Raw genomic sequence first — 20,774 nt, 5'->3', positions numbered from 1 at the left:
AAACTATTAAAGAAACAGGAATTAGTAACACGGAAAAGAAATAGATGTATTGAAACAAATAAATGTCGGTAAATTTTGATATTTTGAAAATAATGACTGGAATCGAACGGTGGGAAGACACTTATGAACAGACGAAATGGCAACTATAGATGAAAAAACATCAAAATGTTTGACATCATTTTTGTTTGTTTTTTTGTTTTTTTCCTTTTTTTCAAAATAGATATCATTGCAGCATGATTTTTAGTGAAAATTCTTGGAAAACACATGGTTAGAAAACAGGTGTCATATAATGAATGGAATTATTGAATTATAGAATCATCAATTATGAAAAAGAAGTTAAAAAAAAAAAAAACTCCGATAAAGGAGAGGAAAAAAGTAGTGGAAAAGAAAAAATAGAATAACATTGATATAGATTTTGTTTTTCCCCTACAAAGAAAACCAGTAGATAAAATTTGAATTGTTTAGAACATTGTTTGTTTGTTTGGTTTTTTTTTTCTTTTAAATAAGTAACACGATTTATATTAAGGAAATATAGAAAAATCACTGGGTTGGGCTTCCGGTGCCTCCGGTGGTGCTGACAACGGCCGCTGACGATAAGGTAGACAACAGGCATGAGCCTACTTGGTGGCTAATCGATCCCAATCGGGACGTTCGTGGCTCTATTTCTAGCGACATTTGATAAAGGTCTTCATCGTCGACTAGATTATTAACATCCAACAAGTAGCTGTTGACTTTGGAAGAGTGTTCGATCTTGTAACTAGTCGATTGGAAGTGCCTTATTTCACGGATGACATGAGCCACCTGTTGGTCAAACAGAAAATCATAAAAAATCGAAACAACAACATTGTTTTTCTGAAGTTGAAATCGTGTGACCATTCTCATTTTGGAAAAGTTGAGCAAGCCGTCCTCGGTGAAATCGGGAGTACCTTCCTCGATGAACGACAGGTCGGTCAGGTACATGCCAAGGTATGGAATACATGGCGGATCGCAGCGGTGCAGAGCGTCACGTAGGTTCCGAAACCTTCCGTCTGTCGAGACAATACTTTGGAGTTTGTCAATTGTTTGCCTCGTCTGTTTCAAAACAAAACGTTTTACGTTTGATAAGGAGCTAGAAAACAAAATTAAGTTTATAAAGAAAAAAAGAAAAACCGTTTTTGAAAGTTTTTCCCAAGTTTTCTTGAGCCGAAAGACGCCGCTATTGGTGAATGCGGAGCAAATTTGAAGCACCCCATTACTATAATTTAAGAAAATAAGTCAATAAATTGAAAGGAAATCCACCCGTAATCGAAACTTAAAAGCAAATTAGTAAAACAAATGTTTACAAGTTGTGAAGGCAGCGACAAATGTCTGCTACGGCTGTCCACTTTTCAATCACAGCGATGCGGGCCGCCAAATTAGGCCGGCGGATCACTTCAGAGGCTACTAATCGCGAAACCTATCAAAACATTTCAATTTCATTAAAATGCATCCTTGCTACGCATTTGACAAAAAGTCTAATATACCTCATTGAAACGTTTGGTGATCAAAATGATATGGGGTGCTCTGAAAAGCTTGTCCGGCTTCATCCACGCTTGTCCCAATAGCTCCCTAAAGACAAACACACAAGACAGATGAAGACTTTTCTGTTTGAATACCATAGAGGAAAGAATACTTACTCGCTCTTGATGGATGCTAGGATGGCATGGTCGAGAACAGTCATCTGCTCGGCGATTTCTAGGGCGGAGAGTGTCTCTATGTTTTCACGACTTTGAATCTGGTGACGTAAACATTGAACATGTACCATTATGAAAGCCTACACCTCTCAGTTGATATTACCACAGGTTGTGCTAACAAAATTCCGAGGTCAATCTTTGTGTGTGACGGATCGTCTCTAGTTAACAGCTGCAAAAGTTGCGAGGCGGCCTTGTGCTCGGCGGGCAATAATTGCGGGGATGATAAAACATCCTCCAGGAATTCGATCGTCAAATTCTTCAAACGCAAATCTCCAGAGGTTGACGATTCGAAATCATCGCGGTGCTTGGATATCCAGTGGCGCAAGACACTTAGAACGCGCATCGTAGCTGCTGAAGACATGATGCTTTCCTTCCGATCGCGACCGACTTGACCTCCGGTGGGCCCTAGGCCACCAGTTCCACCACCTCCACTTTCTCCTCCGGAAGGCTGCTGTTGGACGGGACCACCGAAACTACCACGCGGATCGGTAGAGGGCAAATTAATACTGCAATAAGTTTGAGATCGTGTTCCTCCGGCGCCTACTGAACCTCCACCCACACCGACACTTCCAGGGCCAGTCCGAGTCGTACCTGCCGGTAAGGAATAATCGCGCGGATTGCTCGATCCAGCTGTAGCTACAGCGAATGCTGCCGCTGCTGAGGAAGTACTACTCCTATAAAATTAAAATCAACGCGTCATTCCATCTGCAAGTGGATGATTCTGAACAAATATTTTGACCTTCTCTGAGATTGACGGTGGGATGTGACAACGACTCCAGCGCCAACTCGAATATTGTCGGATTGGGTCGAATACGATGTCGATTGGCGTGCGGATGAAGTGACAGTGGACGTCGTTCCATCACCGTAACGACTTCCAGCACCATAATAACTGCTACCGATGCTTACCCGCTGCTGTTGCGACGGATGGGGCGGATGCTGTCCGGCAGAGCTACCACTACGTCCACTTCCTACGCCGCTGTAACCTGACGATTGGTTACCCGGTCTAGGCTCTGACATGAGCAGATCATCCATGACTTCCATATCTAACGATGGTCCGGTTATCTGTTGTTCAAAAGTAGAAAGAGACGATTTTATGTTAAGAATAATTGACGTAAAAAAGAATAAATTAAAAGACCATAGATTCTCTGCGGGAAATGGTGGCCTGATGAGAGGACGTGGAAAATGAGGGCACTGGATGGGACGTGACAGCTGTCGGAATTTCCAGTTGATATTCGTGACTGGGTTTCGATCCGTGTTGATCTGGTTGCAAATAACTGTGGCCCGACACCACATTGGTTGTAGCAATCGACGGTGCGTTGCCATCGTTAGCTCCGCTCACGCTAAAGGACGTTAACGTTTGCGTACTACTGCTCAAGGCGACAAGCGTTGATGTGGAGCTACTGCAATTGTTTTCTAGATAATTACGTAAATAACATTTTAAATAATTTCTTGGTGATTAGAGTATCGAATATTTTTATTAGGCCATTTACCTGAAAGCGTTTCGGCACTGGACGATAATTCCATGCCTTTTTTAGGAATGGTCAAGTGCTGCTGTTTGGAACGTTCTTTGGTGCCTGGACCACTTTGACTAGGACCGGTATTAGCGGAAGATTTCTCCGTTTCAGCTTCTTCTTCATTGGGTGTTTCGCGAATTTCGACTCCATCGAAGCGACTACCTCGACGGCTGACGGATACGTCACCAACGGACGGACGGCTGCTCCACTGATTGCTCCCGCGAGGACTAGTAAATGGGCTGTTGCGTGGACTTGCTTTTGGACTTCCTATTAAATAAAAAAAAATTTAAGTTTTACAATAATTTCCATGTAGTCGTTTTCACTGAATTTTTACGATGGCAATTAAGAAGAGTTTTGAGGGGAAAAAACACAATTCTTTTACCTAAGACGCCACTTCCGCCGCTAATACGCCTGGCGGGAGATCCGAGAACACTCTTGTACGTCGGATAGAGGACGCTTTGATCTAGCTGGCAAGGCACGCCTCCGAATTCAATTGAACTGTGAAAAATACGTACGCCCCAAAGGGTTTCATTTTTTTTTTTTTTTGCCTTTAATCCGATCTCTCCTTTTTCAGACATTTCTACGTCTTGTTCCGTATTAATTCTGATTGATCTTTCTGCAGAAGCATAGAAAATTGCGTGCGTAAACCAAACCTAATGGAGCAACGGGCGTTGTCGTGCTGCGCAGGCTCGACCGTCGACGAAGCGTAAAACACTTTCTTGAGAGCGTCGAGAACGGTGACGCCATCGGTGAAGACGCGATAAGTCAGCAGGAAAGTGTTGAGAAAATCGATGGAGAGGAAGCGCAAGTCGGTCAGACGTTCCAGCAGCCTTTCCGGTGTGGCGTAGCGAATTTGCGGCACCTGCACGATCGGTTGGGACATACACAAACGAAACAAAAAAGTGAGGGGAGATCAAGCAGGGAAAAAAATAATTTCAAAAAAAAAAAAATAATAATAATAATAATAATAAATGTTTGGTCCTTAATTGAATTAAATCCATTTTTAAAATGTGGCAACGGCGAAATATTTTTTTATTTCACAATCACTTTTCCACTACGATAATTTAAATTAATGGTTTTCACCTTTTCTATTTTTTGTTTTTTTTTTTGCTGGTTGCTATAGTTACTTTGCATATTATAATACTAACAACGAGGATTATAAAAGGGCGTACATCACAAATAAAACTGGGTATTAGCCTAACATTTAACGAGATCTTTGTAGAAATGGTTGACAAAAAAAAAATTGAAAAACGACTACTACTTGTGCGCGTTGTATCCGATGCCGTCAAATTTCATTGTTCTGTTTTGTCTTTTTTTGTTTTCCCTTTTAACGGCATTTCATGTGCATTTTTTGTTTTTTAAGTGTCTACTACGGACTCTAGGGGACTGACTTTGCACGAGTTGAGGGTGCGGCTGAACCGAATGTCGATGTCGTCGTTGAAGAGACGCGGGTCGTTGCGCACCGAATGCGGATGAGTTACGGATGAAGCGTCCGAAATTGAACTGTGGACAAAGTCGTTGAAATGGACGTTGTCGATACACTGCGCGGATGCAACAACAATCAGAGACATATTAAATGAAATGCGATCAACTTTATGGACGTTTTATTACCTGACTAATGTCCGATATCCATGCAGCTTTATCCTGCATAGATGGCGCTACGAGATGGACCACTTTGCCCGGTCCGTTGCCCGTTTTATTCTCGACAATCAACTGGAAATCGAGTCCGTGATAATTGTTGCCCGATTGCTGCTTGGACCTGTCCGCCGTGGCGCTACTATCGCTCATCTCGCTCGACGTTTGGCTCGAAGTCGAGCAAAGACTCTCTGCAGATCAATACGTCATCATAAGGATTCAACATGGCTCTCTCAATTCTGATGACGGTATCGGAAAAAAAAAGGGGTTAGTTTGTCTCTGTAATGTACCGTCGTCATCGTCGCAGCTGCTTGTCTCAGTCGGATCCTCAATCAAAGTAGCGTCGACAAAAGGAATCTTGCCGATTTCCGGTAAAAGATGCAACTTGCCATCTGACGTCCTAAAAACATTAAACAATTTCCAAAAGACAAAATGCAGATTAAAAAAACAAAAACACTCAAAGAAAACTCAGAAGAGAAAGAAAAAAGACGTGAAAACAACTGAATGACCTGGTGGCGATAATGAGCGTGTTGGAAAAAAGGAAACATTGTCGAACTTCTCCGCGTTCACCTCCCAACGTTCCGACGCTTCCCCTCCGGCTGGACAGACTCAGTCGACCCTTTTGAGAGCGCGCTTTCTCTTTGACGATGTGCAACAAACTACCCTGACGGACAAAGACTTGGGTGACGTCCATCAAGATGTCGCAACCCTCAACAATCATCCGCTCGATGGCCAAGCATTTGCGAATATTCTCCGTTTCGCTGACCTGTTCAATGTCATTTTTTTAAATATTTTACATCCATCATTAGTCTTTTAATTCATTTTAAAATGATTACTTCGTCGTGCATTTGGCGCGAAAGATGCTCAAGTTGGACTCGGGCATTCTCCAGACTGCGGCGCTCGACGTGCTCGTGCGGCGTGTGAGCCAAAATCTCGTGCAGCGTGATTATGTAACGCGGGATCTGATGCATGGGATAAGTGAGAAAGGTCTCGAGAGAGCGACCTTTGCAGGCTGAGTGCTCTTCGAGCCGTGAGAGAACGCTAGAGAACTGCGGATTCTGTTTGCACTCGGTCAGGATCTGCAGCGAAAAGTGGTGGTTCCTCACGTACTCCTGGTAGATGTTGAGCATCGGCAGCAGCACGTCAAACAAATCACCTGAAAACAATTCGCGTTTTGTTTGTTTGTTTTTTAAAATCTCCAATTACATTTTCTTACTCGTGTAAAATAAAAAAAGAAAAAAAAGAGACACGTAGTCGTTGAAACGATAGATCAAAGAAGAGATGTTTTCATCGGAGAGCTTGAATTTCTTTTTATCTCGTCGAATCAAGACTCGCTTGTGTTTTTTAATGTCATAAGAAATACGAGGAAAATTGTGTGGGCTACGACGTATAGAAACTAATAAGGCATTGCTAGTGATCAAGTTGTAACGAAAAACTAAAAAATAAAATAAGAAAGTGGAATGAGAAAATGACGAATCTTGCCTTTGCCCGTCTCTACTGTATCATCTGATATAGGTATAATTGGCTTGAACAAAAACTTTTAAGGGCCATTACCGAGAACTAGAGTGGGCCAGTTATTCATGCGAGCTTGTAGGCCTTTGTAGAAGATCTGGTGGAGAAACAGGATCGTTTCAGAGTTGAGAAAGATGGAGCTGATATCTTCATGCGAACACGGTGGCCTTCATGGTAACGTGCACATCCCCGACAACGAATTTAAACATAGAAAAAAAAAAAGGTGCCAAAATGAGATTTTAAATCAAACATAAAAAATATATATAGTTTTCTCATACTTTTTAGAGCTGGCAGCCATTTTGAAAGGTCGATAAAATCGAGCCACCAGGATCTCTAATTGCTGAACGTTCTCTTCCTCGTCTTCCAGCATCCGGAACACCAAACTATTGTCAACAAAATCAAATCAAAAGCCAAATATTAAATTTCGGCGCTGGAAATAAACTTCCTGCAAACGAATTGATCCGGTAAGTTTACCTGTTCCTCTTGCGCATGCTCTCTGCGTGAGGTGATTTGATGTATTCTTCGACAATGACTTTCCATCGATGTCGGCACAGCCATCCGCGGAAGAAGCCTTGAACTTTGCGGATTTTTTTCAAATCATCGAGTTCGACGGTGCCAGTGGATCCCACTCCGCAGTGGACGCTTCCATCGGCTCCCTGTCGGCTGCTACCCAATCCAAGGCCGATGCCTCCAGAGGAACCGATGCCACCCGTAGCTCCCCCGACACCTCCGCTGCCTCCGGTAGCACTCGGTGTTAACCGCCACTCCTTTTTGAGCGTGCACAACTGCTTAGACATATTTCCAATAATCAAACGTCAATACAGTAGACACGAACATGCAACAACAACAACAACAAAAATGCAAAAAAAAAACAAAAAGGATTTCCACTAAACATGCCCTCGAAGATTTCAAATGACTTAACTATCTATTTAGCCCGTGCTCGAGGCGACTACACAGATAGGATACATTCAAAAAAAATTTCTGTTTACATAGAACGAAATTTGAGCCGGAGAGCGATCGCAGCGCCATATAGAATTTCCGTCTCTCTCTCCCTCCATAGAACAAAGAGACTTGATTTGAATCCCTGACAGAGAGGAGGAGAAAGGTTTCGCAAGTTGATCCGTGCGTCCGGATCGTTGCCAACATTGGCGCAATCGACGCAGTATAGCATTTTTTTAATGCAGCCCCTAAACATGGGGCTGCAAGTCTATCTACACACCGTCAAAATGCGTGTCGTGTGTGTGCATGCATACAGAGTCGCTGGATTGAGCCTTTCGTTTCAATATCTCGAGGACACTTTAAAAGATAGTCGAGCGCGCATCCTCATCTTCTTCTTGTGTCATGGTCGTCCCCCCTCCTTCCTATTGACAATCTTCGTCTCATCAAGAGTGGAGGGGCTGCCCATTATGTGTAGGATTACTACCCCCAAAATGTATCAGCAACGATGTATACAGCAAAAAGGAGCCTATACAAATATCAAAGACCTTCCCCAGTTGTAAAGGATGCCTATTTACTTGCATCATTTTATTTTTTTCATTTTTCGCATCTTTATGTATCGATCCTGTCTTAAGTTGAAGCTCCGTGCTTTACGTGTGTACTCGTTCCTTATTGTGATTGTTACGTAGTTTTTTATATGGGCACGCCTATTGTTTTGTTTTTTTTTTTTGTTGAGGGGAGTTGATTAAACTATCGCATTTTTCTGTCTTCCCAGGAGGAATTCGAAAGCCATCAATCAATCGAGGTGTCTGTCACTTTGATGACGATTTTTTATGCTTTTATTCTGCTGTTATTATCGCTCAAAGTGTGTAGCTTGCTCTGTTCTGTTGCGATGCAAAAATGTTATTAGTCGTTCGTTTATTCGTGACCGAAACGTCGGCGTTTCCCCTTGCGTAAAATTGACTTCCCATTTTTACGCGAGCTTTTTTAATGGTCGGGTATTCCTGTTGCCAATAGGAAATTCCTCAAGCAAGAAAATAAAATAAATATAAAAAAAAAAATGAAACGAAAGGTTATGTGGGCTACCTAAACGGGGATACAACAGCCATTCATTAGGCAAGCGGAATGTCTTTACGGGTTATCAAATGACGCCACACATCTCATTAAGTCGTATCGGGGAAGGGATAATCTATGCTAAATGCAATGATGCAAGGTCTTCAGCTAGTGGATATGGTTTTTTTTTTTTGGTTAATCATATCAAATAATATGCGCATTTAGGTACCTCTGTTCTTAGTTGCTTGATCTCGTCAGTCAATTCCTCGCACTGTCGCGTGTACTGCCACTTGGCTGTTTTCTCGCTCTCGACGATTTGCAGCAAATGCAAATGTTTCTGTTCCAGTTCTTCTTTCTGCGCCAGCAGCTTGTTGAAACTAAGAGGGGGATTAAAAGGAAATCATATCAATTAAACAAAAATCAGCGAATGATTTAATCGAAATTATCATTTACCTGGCTTGCTTGACGGCCTGAATCCATGCTTTACAATCGCTCTCGGATTCTGCACGAAGCTCGTACGAACGTTGGTTATCTCTCCGGAATGTGATGGCAAAGCAGTACTATATAAATAATCGCCCAAAATACAATTACATGGTAATCAAATTTTCAGTCTTAAAATTACAATTTTACAGTCAAAATGGGACGTGTTTTTACCACACCAAGAAAAAGTTTTGAATATAATTTCTACGAACGTTCAACTCTGCAACTAGTACCTCTCACGCACAGCCAAGTGTTACGTGTCTACCATATATACGGCAGAGTTTTCGCTTCATTTGTGTATACGATGCCACGCCATTTGTCGGTTTGTGCCTATGTGATAGATCCTCCTGTTCACCTTATAATACCGTCCCTTTTCGCGTGCCCTCTTAATGGAGTAATGGATCACGTGACTCTCAATCCTTCGGTACACACACACGGATATATAAAACGGGGGAGATATGTGTACGGTGAAAGCTGCACGCTGCAATGTACAGAACCACACACACACACGCGCGCACACTCGTCTCTTTTGTTTTTGTTGCAGCGAAGAAAATAAAAATAAAAAAATAAAAAATCCCTGTGATTTTTCCCGCTCCGTTGTTACGTTATCATCATCCAACAGGAGGAGAAGCTTGCTCGTTTCCAACGTTGCTGATGGATTCAAGGAAGAACACCCTATTTTCCTACTAACCCTTTGGCGCCCGTCCTCCTCCCCAATTGGATTAATAACCGAGCGTGAATCACTACCACCCGTGCCGGGCGTCACTGTAAACTACACAACAAATGTAACGAGACAAAAACAAAAAATAATAATAATAACAATAATTCCGACAAAGAACAAAAAAATAACAAAAGAGTCGTAATACACAGTGATATAGAGGTGCTGCGCACAGACATCCGCAGGGTCTTTAACGCTCTATATTGATTTGTTCTATACTGGATACCCCCATTTTTTATTATTTAACAGGGATCGTCTTTTTCTTCTTCAAAATAGTCTGATAGAGCAGTGTGAATTTTTCATCTTTCGCGTACTTGTCTAATTTAAAAAAGAAAAGGAAAAAAAAAAGACAACAAAAACTTTGCCAGTTCTGTTGTGCATTTTAATTTAATGCATAGATGGTCGATATCAGGTAAGCCCTCTCTTTTACGGTGCGACAGAGTGGTGCTATAGCTCTTAGGCTATAAAATAATAATAGAAAAAAATAAATAAAAAAAACGCCTTTCTTTCTTTCTTTTTTTGCCTAGCTGAAATTGTTTGTCTCTCAGGCATTTGTCGTCTATGTGCACCGAACAAGTCACGGTGTATCGATTTTTACGTAACAGTTTTACTGGCCAATAGCACCCTTCAGACAAGCAGCAGACAGTTTGGCTCCATATGTTGCTGGACTATATTGTTGCGGTCTCCTACAATACAACGGCCCTCTCCGCGCCATTTGGCGCTACCCCATGTTTGTTGATTGAATGTTCCTTATTCAATGGCAATTTTCCTTATGCCGTTCCTCTCTCTCTCTCTCTGTGTGCTCTGTAAACATATGGCATTCATGTCGATCAATCAAACCCACTTGATTGACCAAATGGAGAGAAAACATTGCAAAAAACACGACCTAATCAATGATTTTTTTGAAATTCGCGGGCTTATTGCTCTCTACATTGTGGCGGTTGTGTGGAAGTTAAGCATCTAAGCAGGCCAATGCAACACGATGAGAAAGGGCAAGTTTGAAACAAAAATGAGGTAGTTGACATGTCCTGGACATGACAGACGAAAACAAAAGACGGTAGTCTATAGATAAAAGAAAAGGTACACGATCGATGAAATCGATTGTGTTGCAGATGCATCGAGTTCGTCTCTATTTCGTAACGCTCGTTACGTGACAACTCGCAAACGAGAAAGACCTTGATGAATACAAAAAATAAGTAGTACTACATGTCGTATGGAAGTCGTAGGAATATTAGGGACTTGATGGCAAAAGATAATGATGATAACCCCCTAGGCCAATCGATCGTTGATTGGGATAAAAACACCAAAAAATGGAGGAAAGGTTTGTCTCACCTGTTTTTCGATGCTGCTGCCACCCACGTTACCACCACCACCACCACCTGTGCTACTGGTCGTGTGTTGGTATTTGCCTCCACTGCCTGTTTTGCCCCCTCCACTTTGATTAGACGACTGATGATGCTGATTAACCTGTTGGTGACCAGCAGACGAAACAGAAATGACTCGATCGCAGTAGCTTCCCTCCAAAAAAATGACACCAGATGGCCGACTAGAAGATTCGGCTTCCCAGTAAAAGAGGACATTCTGTTTGAAAAATCGAAAATTATGTGATTAATATTAAAGCTAGATGCATATTGATCATTCACATAGTTCGTCAATTGTTTTTACATTCTAAATGGCGAAGAACCTTTCCGTAACGTTTGCAGTGTAAATCCGCAATGTTCGGTTAGAATTCTTTAAGACTCGAGCACATTTGCACAGTTGTCAAAAGAGTTGGGAATCGTACTTCAGTGTAAATAACCTCGATCATGATCAGCTAACAGACTCTCCAAAACCTGAATCTTAGTTTTAGACGTTCCACTTTACGAGTAGTCAAAAGAAACAAAGAGTTGCGAAGCATTTAAAACTTGATTAGTCATTGGGACGACTGGGTTACATGCCTACAACGTTGACAAGTTCACAAGTATGTATTTGAAAAAAAAATAAGGCCTCTCAAAGGCAATCTGTCAACAAAGCCACCAAATAACAAAATTCAGAACTACTTTAGTCTTCTAGACTTTTCGCCATCGTTGTGTTTCGTATTGAAAAAAAAGAGCACATACAAAATGGAGAATAATAACGTGTACTACGATCCTCTTCTCTAAATACTACTCCAACAGCTTCATCAGCTTGAAAATGAGGCATTCATCAAAAGCCTTGTATTCTTGGAGATGATCCGTTCTCTCCTTTTTTCTTTTGCTCATCGAGCAGTTGTGTCTGCTTCCTCTCTTTTTCACCGCCAAAAAGAAAACTCTTCTGTAAAACCTCCATCATGGTGCCTATTCTCTGTCTATATTCGCGAGCAGAGACGGCCAATCGAGACGTGTGTAATCGGCTTGTAAACGGAAAAGCACGCAAGGGACATAAACAGCGAAAGGAGGAGATGGATTTGCATACAACTTGGCTATCTCTTCGTGTGTGTCTGTGTCCTACGGATGGCTCCTGATGCAGCAGACCAACAGTGTAAAGAGGCGAGTCTAGCAGGAGCGGGATAGAGCAGGACACATACACACATCAGACGCAATCAATAGTTTTCGCTCGATCCTTGTGTGTGTACATACTGCCTGCATTTTAATGCGTTCTTCATAGCACAAACGTCTCCTGTAATGACCACCTTTCATTAGCTTACACGCAGTACAATCATCCGTTAATAATAAATATTTATCGTTTTTCTAAAAGTGATCAATAATCGCATACCGAAAAATGGACTATTTTTTTCCGGATGTAGGAAATTAAGAGCAGAGTTAAAGTTGACCACTAATAGTGAAGAATGAAAATTGAATAACTGCCCAGGAGGATGCAGACGCAAATTTTTTGATAGGTAGGAGGATGGGAATGATCCAACTGTTGTGGCTTTTGCGGACTTATCCACTATGCTTCTATTACACATCGCGTAGAAGTGAACTAACCTAATCAAGGAGCACATCAGCTATACATATACACATCGAAGGGTGGACCGCCACTAGTCCAACTGCACATACTTTCAATTATACAAGCTATTCTATTTCGTTAAGCGGTTTGAGATGACCGTGACGTAGAATGATGGCTATACATCATCACGTTATCAATTCTGCAATAATTACAATCTATCTACCCACAGACTTTTTTTTTGTTGTTGTTCTTATTTTGATGAAATTACGGGAATGAGGTGCGTGGCGGAAAGCCGCAGACACGCCAAACCCCCCCCCAAAAAAGTCTTGGTATTGTTTGTGAAGAACTGTTAGCGTATGGATCGCTATAATTAATGGATAGGTGCTCGTGAGAACAATATAAAACCAAGAAAGTAGACTTGTTATGCAAGAAATACGGTGTGTCTATCCCACCTGATAGAGAGTGAACCACCTGAGCTGCCACTTTGAGCCGTCCGATGTCCGCTTGTAGAGAGCGCCGGCGATCGTGGCGTCGTAACGTGCCCGTTCACCCAACGTATGCAATTGCACCTACAGTTTTATTATTTAAGCATTTAATTCCATTGTCTACCATGTAATAGGCAAAGAAGAAAAAAAAAAAATGTTTAAAACTGATTTCATACCTCGTTGACACGAACGGGACGTTGCATCTTTGGGCTGAACATTCCCACTCACGGCCGTAGCCACTGACCGAACAAAAACTTGTTTCTTTTCAGCGTAATCCTCACCAAAGAAAAAGAACATCCGTAAAACAGCGCACTGATTGTATCGAGAGAAGAAACAAAAACCCAAAACAAAAGAAAACAGAAAAAAACGGAACAATTTCGGGACACTAGCGTTGCGGTGGGTGTATCAACAGCAGCAGCACGAGCAGCACTGGCGGGTGCGCTACAAGTGCCCGCATTCGTGCCACCTGTGGCTGTATTTGATGCACCTCCAGCCCCGGGTTGCTTTAGGGGCCTGTGTGTATAATAATAATAATAAAAAAAAAAAAAGCCCTTTCCGTTTGCAGCCCCAACCAACTCTGAAACTAACCAGTCAGCCGTTCAGCAGCTAACTGGCAACAAGTTTTTCTTTTTCTTTTTTGTTTGTTTTTTTCCTCTTTTCTTTTCTTGTTTTTTTTTTTTCTTTCTTCGTTGGGAAAGAGTTCCGTCGTACTGTTTCGAAGCTGCTATGCGTCGACGCCAAAGAGTCTACGCGAATCTTGTGAGCTCCACCTCTTTTCTCTTTCTCCCTCTGTGTTCAGACAGAGCACAGAGACGTAGACTACACGTCGTTGCTGCAAACTATTTTTTTTTTTCTTTCTCGGATGCTCTTGTTATTGTTGTATGTCGATGATATCCCTCTCGTTTTTCGCCCTCCATGTCTTACCTGATATGTCCATCGCCTCTTCCTCCTCGCAGAAGTAGCTAATATTTTGTCATCATTTATTGTTATCTTAATATCCCGATGATCCATGAGAGGGCAAATACCTTTGATCATTTAGTTGAGGACTGAGTACATCGAATACGTACATTTTTCAGTTATAAAGTAAAATGCTTTTACAGCTATCTGTCAATGCATCTCTTAAAGTGAATCCAAACTTTATACTCTTCCAAACACTTTGACGGAAATCAAGAAAAAATGTTCCTGGGAACACCAAGAAACCAATCGATGACGAAATACTTTTCTTTTTTAAGATAGACGGTATATATCTACGACAGCAAATCCGTCTATATATTGTCCAATATGGCAAGCATGGGGTGTATACCTGTGCAGTTGCAGGAGCTCACGGGGTTGTCATAGCCTCCTTTATAGACGGAAGGAGCCAGCGTTGTATATGTGCAAGTTTTTTTTGGTTTTTTTTTTTTTGCCATCTCAGACGCAGACGCAACTGGAGATCGATGATGACCTCCCCGGGGCTACCTGCTTTATTCCAGCTACCTGGGCCCCGTTGCTGCGGTTACTGCAGAGCTAAAAAAGCAGAGCGCATACACACACAAGATAAAAAGAAAAAGGTAGAAAACTGTAAACCAAACCACGAATTTTGGAATAAAACATTACACGTCACCAGTCTGTTTCCTTCTTGAAAAAGAAAGAAAAAAGGACACGGCATTTTCTTTTTAAGGACACTTTTGAATTTGATAATCACGTCAACTTAAATTCACGTCTATGTTCCACTGTGTGTGTAACTGCCGCACCAATGGCGGCCCTATTGATATATGACCGTGGTCAATAAACGCGATGTTACATCGATCGATGTCTATAAGATTGTGCTAGGAGATTGACAGCAATGACATTTAAAGATGTCTTTTTTTCTTCTCTTCGTTCGTGTCGTTTATCAAGACCCAGATTGAAAAATCGCCGAATTGATTTGTTGAAATGAAACTTTCGATTTGTCCTCCTGTCGGGCGACATACAACGAAATAGAAGGAGCATTCGCACGTATTCAGATCAATTGATAAATAACTGAAAAGAAAATTTAATTAAATTATCGATATGTAAGAAAACATGCCCTTCAATTGCTATGCCAATCTTCGTGCAAGGAAGCGCCTGACGTCTGTGTTAGAATGTGGCGTGTTTTGGGGTCAAGTTTGTCGGTATCATCGACCGCCCCGCAGCTACAACTTGATTTCATAGCTTCTTTTTATACACCTTGTCAGATTTAGGGTGTACATATCCGTCTAGTATGTATACATGCATATATACATACTAGTTTTCAACAGATCGATTGGTGATGGCGCACCTCACGACGTCGGTAGCTACTTATCCAAAACTGGGGTCCTCCTTCTCCCTTTCTTTCTTTCTGCACGTTACATATACAGTTTGTTATTTAGATACCGACGAAACTACACAAGAGGCTTTTGTATAAATAGCAACGATGGTATAGAAAAAAAAAAATTCTTCCTCCTTTAAAAATAAATTTAAAAAAAGGAAAAATGGGAGATGCGAAAGAGGAAAAACTTGAACAGCCCCAGACATCATTACCGTGTTTGATCAACAGGAATTGGTAGCCGCGTATTATGCCAGGGCGATGTTAAAGCCGCTGTTGTGAATCCTGCAACAGCAATCAGTTTTCCCAATTTATCTCGTTCGCGTAACGATTTTTTTTCAAAAGATAGACCCAACTCTTTCGTTTTAATTCAATTTTGTTCATTTTTCTTGTCTATTTAATTGTTAGCTTGTATTACTTTTCTGCGCTGCTGAGCAAAAAGAAAGATAATAAATCAGGTGAGAGGTATAGGAAACGTTAGATGCCATGTTCAACAGCAAATTTGTCTACTGGTCAGCAACACTCGGTTTTGTGTCCACTGGACAGAGAAATGATATTAACAAAGTGGTATAGCATAGAACTAACCTTTTTCCTTTCCTTTCTCCTTTTTCTGTGTGAAAAGAATCGCAATGAGTCTACAGGGTTCATCTTCAAGACTGCACAAAGCCCACTCTCATCATCTGAAATAGATCTTTATTAGATAGATTAGACGATAAGATCTTTATTTATTAAGAAAGCAAGAAAAAGAAGAGAAAAAAAAGTCGCTGAGAAAGGAAAGAGTGCACTCTGAGTTGATGAAACTGCGCTCTTCTTTTTTTTCTTTTTCCTGTTTTTCTATTTCAATTTATTTATTTTTTTTGCCAATGCCGATGAACAAGCCTTGCTCGATCCATTCAGATGTGTCACGAATCCATCTCCGATGGGATCTTTTATATATACAAATAGTTTAGGCACACGAGCTGTGCGCGTCCGTAGATACAACCAACAGTATAAATGATTGAGTCAAAAGTTTGTGTGCCCTCATCGAACAACCCATACGTATTTTTTCCCTTCTGGAGACAGATAGTCAAGTTTTAGCTATATGCAAAAAAAAAAGAAGGTAAATCAAAGAGGGCAAATTGATTCAAATCACGTATAAAGAAAATGCGCTCGAAAAAATTCAAAAATGAATAACAAGTTTCGTTGACAAAGAGCGCGTGAAAATTCAGTTCTCTATGGAATTTCAAAGTGAGCTGCCTTGTCAAATAAGGTTGATTTACGGAGCATCGAATATATCAAGTACATACGGGTTCTCTGTGAACCGAGAAAAAAAAAAAGGATGTAAAATACTAAGCAAAAAGAATAAGCGCTTTAAAACGAAAGAGATATATACGGACGACATGATCACCTCATCGATCTAATGTTAAATTTGTATTAGGTTAATGGTTGAGTGCCTCGTCCATTGTGCCGACAAACAATCGATTCAACCCCCTTCTTTTTACGAGATCAAAGTTTTACTTGTTTCTTTACCATCGATAAGCTTGTGTGTGTCTATCCGTGACCATTGGAGAACATGTATACAAGCGACCTCCGTGAGAGATTAGACCAACCTAGTTCGTGTAGTAGATCTTTCTTTTTTTTTTAAAGGCAGGTAGATGTATAGGTCTATACATTATACAATTGCGCTATTGAGTTGCTTGAGTAAAAAAAAAAAATCACCTATTTTTTTTTACTTTAGTTTTTTCAACTGGCTGAGATGGTTGTCACGGAGACAGTCTCTCCTGAAAATCCTCCTTCTCTTTCTTCACTTTTCTCCAGGTATAGATATATAAAAAAAAAAAAAAGATGCAGTTGTCATGACAACAGGTGGCACAAATGCACGGAGCCTTGGAAGTTGTTGGCAAATGACAAAAACCAAAAGGAAAAAAAAAAATGGGCAAAGTTTTCTCGTCATGGCGTCGTTACATGAAAGTTAAAAAATTACAGCCAACGGGATCACGTTCTTCGTCTCCACATAGAAAATTCTGTTTCAATTCGACTAAAGCGAAAAAGAAAGAAAAATTCATTAACAAAATCAACGACTACGTGATTTCTCGTAATGCAAGTGATTACACAAACTCTAAGAAATAAAAGTTTGATTCGTATGGAAACATCCTTTTAACAGCCTGCTGTTTTGTTTTTATAGCCTTTTATCTTTGATTTATTTGCACCATCTTTTCTTTGCGTTCTTGTTTGATTTTTTCTTTCTTTATATATGTACCTGGTTATTTCCGGATTTCCGATGCCGCAGCGGGAGTTTGACTCCCACCTGTAGACTCACGAAGAAGTAGCGCGTATGCGCGTAACTTGGCTAAAGAACGATCGATCCGCACGAGCCGTGTTTTCTAGATATACGTAGTTTGACTTGGTAACACGGGGCGGGATTCTAACTTTCCTTTTTCAATGCAATTTTTTCCCGTTCAACTTCTCCCCCTCCCTGTATTCGCCTTTTCTTCTTTCCCAGGCTCTGATCGAATTAACCACGTATAGAAGAGTAAAAGATGCAATCAGACGTCATCGTCAACGGATGGGCTATGGCGACACTCAATAGGATCCCCTCTCACCGCTTCCCCTTGTTGTTTTGTAAGAGAAAGCCCAGTACAACTACGACCTAGACATGACATTATTAATCTTTCCTGGTCAACGAAAATCGGTGTCTCTCGTGGGCTGTTTAAAGCGAATACGAAGTAAAGTAAAAGAATAAACTGCAGAGTAATCCGATCACATTCCAAGTTTACAAGGCTAAGAAAATGGCTGACTAAATCTCTTGAAATATCATCTGCTTTACCTTTTCTACCTAAACGAGGAGGGAAAAAAAGGAACGAGAGAGGCTTCGCATTACTATTTCAACAGGTGCATCTCCATAGGATTCACGATTTGAAAAAAAAAAATATTTTTTTTCCATATTTGCAACTCGTTCAATTCTTTTTTTCTCCCTTTACCTTTCGCCCTTGACTACGAGCCAAACGACGGGACTAGGCAACCAGCAAAAAAAGAAAGAGAGCGCACACAAGAGTTGCTCATATTTCATGACGAGAGCCGTTGCTAAGAGTAAAGGAGAGTTCAAACGGGTGGGAGAAGAAAAAGCAACTAAAACACACGCACACAAAAATTGATAAAGGAATAAAAATAAAAAATTATGTGACGTCTTTGACGTCAGCCCAAAACGCCCAAGCTAAATTCAAGAATCAACCCACTTTTTTTTTCTCTACCCCCCCCCCCTTTCTTTGTTGTCAATTGACTCTCTACCTCCCCCCAATGCCTGCGTGAGCGTCTGCCGTGTGTTTGCCTGTATCCACCGCTTATTCGCAAAAAAAAAAAAAAATCAGTTGACTGGTCGCTGCTGTGCACCAGTTGCATTCATCACCATCGAGTCGGCCCCCATTTCTCCCTACCCTTTCCGTTCCGCCATGTGCGTCATCAGAAACGGAAATCCAGTTAACATAATTCCGTTACGGTAATACCTTGTTCTTGACCAGACGGTTTGGTGTGCGCCTCTCCGTTGTGTATTTTTCTTTTATCTTTGATGAATAATTAAAGATGGTGGGTGGTATGTGGGCATCAACACCAAATCACAATTTGGCGGTTTAATAAGATGATTTTTTTTTTCTCTTCTATGTCAGTTGAGGGCATTCACGGCTGCGGCTAAATCGTCTTGTTTCGTTTCGATTAGACGCTCGCGGATCAGGACTGCGATGGCCCTTTGGGTGCGTTTCTCCAGTTTGGCCAGTTTTTTAGCCACGTCGCGTTTCAAATCCCAGTCGGGCTTCCTTGGAGCTAAATTCACCAAATCCTATGCAAAATGTTTAACATGTTTAAGCCTAGAAAAGCGATGAAACACAGTTGTTTGATTTGTACGTACAATTTCTTCCAAAACAGGCGGTTCGCCAGCTCTGCCCAGTTCTTTGGTGATGTTTTGGTCAACTTCTTCTGGTTCTGCGAGTGGTACGCTAGACTTTTTCAGCTCTTCATCGAGCGGTCTGTAACTGCGAAACACCGGTCTGCAAGAAAGAATAGCGAAATGAAAATTAAATGAAACGACTGGCTGCTGCTAATCGAACTTGAGAGCTAATAAATAATTGCGAAATGGTTCCTCTTCTATAACCTTTTGCTTCAGTTTTGCGTGCGCTCCTAGCAAAAGACTGGGACGCTTTTTGCGTTCAAAGTTGCCAGCTATCCAATTAAACATAGTTAAACTTACAACACGTAACGGATTGCCATCGCTACTCCCTTTCTCTCGACTCGGCGAGTATTTTTTGTATTGATCGGGAGCGAAGCTCTGCTCGCTTGAAAATCTCTTTACCAATTCAGTTTATTTCCATCCGCTGCCAAGCCAACTTTCCGGTTCGAAGATATGTTATTTATGTAGTTGCTTATTGATGGATACCTGGGTAGTGACTGTTGCTGAGACTCGGTGCTCGATTGCCTCGTCTGTTCCTGCTGCTCCTTGAGTTGCCTCAATGCTTCGATTCGTTTCTTGCGTTTCAAGGCCTCGTTCTCCAAATTCGCCGCCTCCTCTTGCTCTCTAGCCGCCAACGTCTCATCTTCCATCGTCAATGTCCCTGAGGCACAAAAGAGAAAATAAACATCATGGAAGGTTTCTCGGACGAAATAGTGACTTTTATTGGCCCTTCTACGTTTTCGTATAGAGTTCTTGAGAGTACGTATCGTTAGTTACTAAAATGTTACCACTCTAGTAAGTTTTCGGGTGGCTCGTTTCTGATCTTTTGGATCTCGAAATAAACTTGCCGAGATCTATTCTTGAAATTTTTGTAGTAACTAAAATACGCCATTCAAATCCATTTAAAGAAACTTTTTTCTCTATTATACCAATTACAATTCATTTGATAAATGTTAAAGAGTCTCGAAAAAAACTTTCTATGACTTATCCAGTTTTGGGATAGGTATTACAATTTAATCACTTACATTATGGGGAGCTTCTTTGAAGCCCCACATAATTTTGAAATAAGCATAACTACTTTTTTCTTGCATTTTGCATTTTAAAAAAAACAAAAATCGCAATGAAAGACTACAGAAAATACCTAGACAAAGAACTATAGGGCAGAGAATATTTTGTTCACTGTCTAGCATGAAAAGAAAATATTTACATTTCCGAGTAATAGTTAAAAATTTCAATGGTAAAATAAATATCTGATTTCTTATTTTTAATGTTAACCAGTGTACAATCAAGGGAAACTCACTTGATCAGTTTGGCATAATATTTGATTGACAACAATGAATTTAAACAAAGAATATGCCATTCCATACCTATTTGAAGAGGGTATACCAAAAAACTAATTTGGAACGTCTAAACTAACTGCAATTCCATAAACCACACGAAAAACGATTCATACATGAGTAGTTTTGATTTTCAACTTTACAAGCGCCGTCTTCACGTTTTCGGCGGCTGTCAAGTCGACAGTCTTGCCAGATTGATCATGCTTGGATTTCTCTGAATTATATTTAAAAAATTTAATTGATTTTAAATTGTTTATGAAC

The 20,774-nt window shown here is 40.9% G+C and overlaps 2 protein-coding genes across 5 annotated transcripts; both read right to left on the bottom strand.

Moving 5' to 3' along the window:
* Positions 1-21: 21 nt before the first annotated feature.
* LOC116922761 (ras-specific guanine nucleotide-releasing factor 1) lies at positions 22-13,493 on the bottom strand. 4 transcript variants are annotated; one of them, XM_045174388.1, is made up of 25 exons: positions 13,129-13,493; positions 12,920-13,036; positions 10,893-11,141; positions 8,816-8,922; positions 8,592-8,739; positions 6,848-7,161; positions 6,652-6,756; positions 6,416-6,540; positions 5,698-6,017; positions 5,371-5,627; positions 5,152-5,261; positions 4,838-5,052; positions 4,618-4,767; positions 3,880-4,088; positions 3,609-3,724; positions 3,203-3,493; positions 2,848-3,125; positions 2,452-2,774; positions 1,816-2,386; positions 1,656-1,753; positions 1,503-1,587; positions 1,323-1,435; positions 1,150-1,234; positions 874-1,071; positions 22-801 (listed from the first exon to the last, which is right to left on the bottom strand). In XM_045174388.1, the coding sequence occupies exons 1-25, from the start codon at positions 13,168-13,170 to the stop codon at positions 541-543; spliced, it is 4,887 nt and encodes a 1,628-aa protein (XP_045030323.1). In that variant the 5' UTR covers positions 13,171-13,493; the 3' UTR covers positions 22-540. The 4 variants fall into 4 exon arrangements, with proteins under 4 accessions (XP_045030323.1, XP_045030325.1, XP_045030324.1 ...); XM_045174390.1 differs by having other exon boundaries at positions 6,848-7,140; XM_045174389.1 differs by having other exon boundaries at positions 6,848-7,158; positions 13,129-13,492.
* Positions 13,494-18,743: 5,250 nt separating this feature from the next.
* On the bottom strand, positions 18,744-20,700 carry LOC116923025 (coiled-coil domain-containing protein 12). The gene is made up of 4 exons (XM_032929554.2): positions 20,544-20,700; positions 19,663-19,837; positions 19,138-19,276; positions 18,744-19,068 (listed from the first exon to the last, which is right to left on the bottom strand). Exons 2-4 carry the CDS (start codon positions 19,824-19,826, stop codon positions 18,895-18,897), a joined length of 477 nt encoding a protein of 158 aa, XP_032785445.1. The 5' UTR covers positions 19,827-19,837; positions 20,544-20,700; the 3' UTR covers positions 18,744-18,894.
* Between the last annotated feature and the right edge of the window lie 74 nt (positions 20,701-20,774).

This window comes from Daphnia magna, linkage group LG5, assembly GCF_020631705.1.
Source record: "Daphnia magna isolate NIES linkage group LG5, ASM2063170v1.1, whole genome shotgun sequence".
In the NCBI taxonomy this organism is placed as follows: domain Eukaryota; kingdom Metazoa; phylum Arthropoda; class Branchiopoda; order Diplostraca; family Daphniidae; genus Daphnia; species Daphnia magna.
Note: the sequence above shows the minus strand (reverse complement) of the source record. Positions and strands in the feature narration are given on the sequence as shown.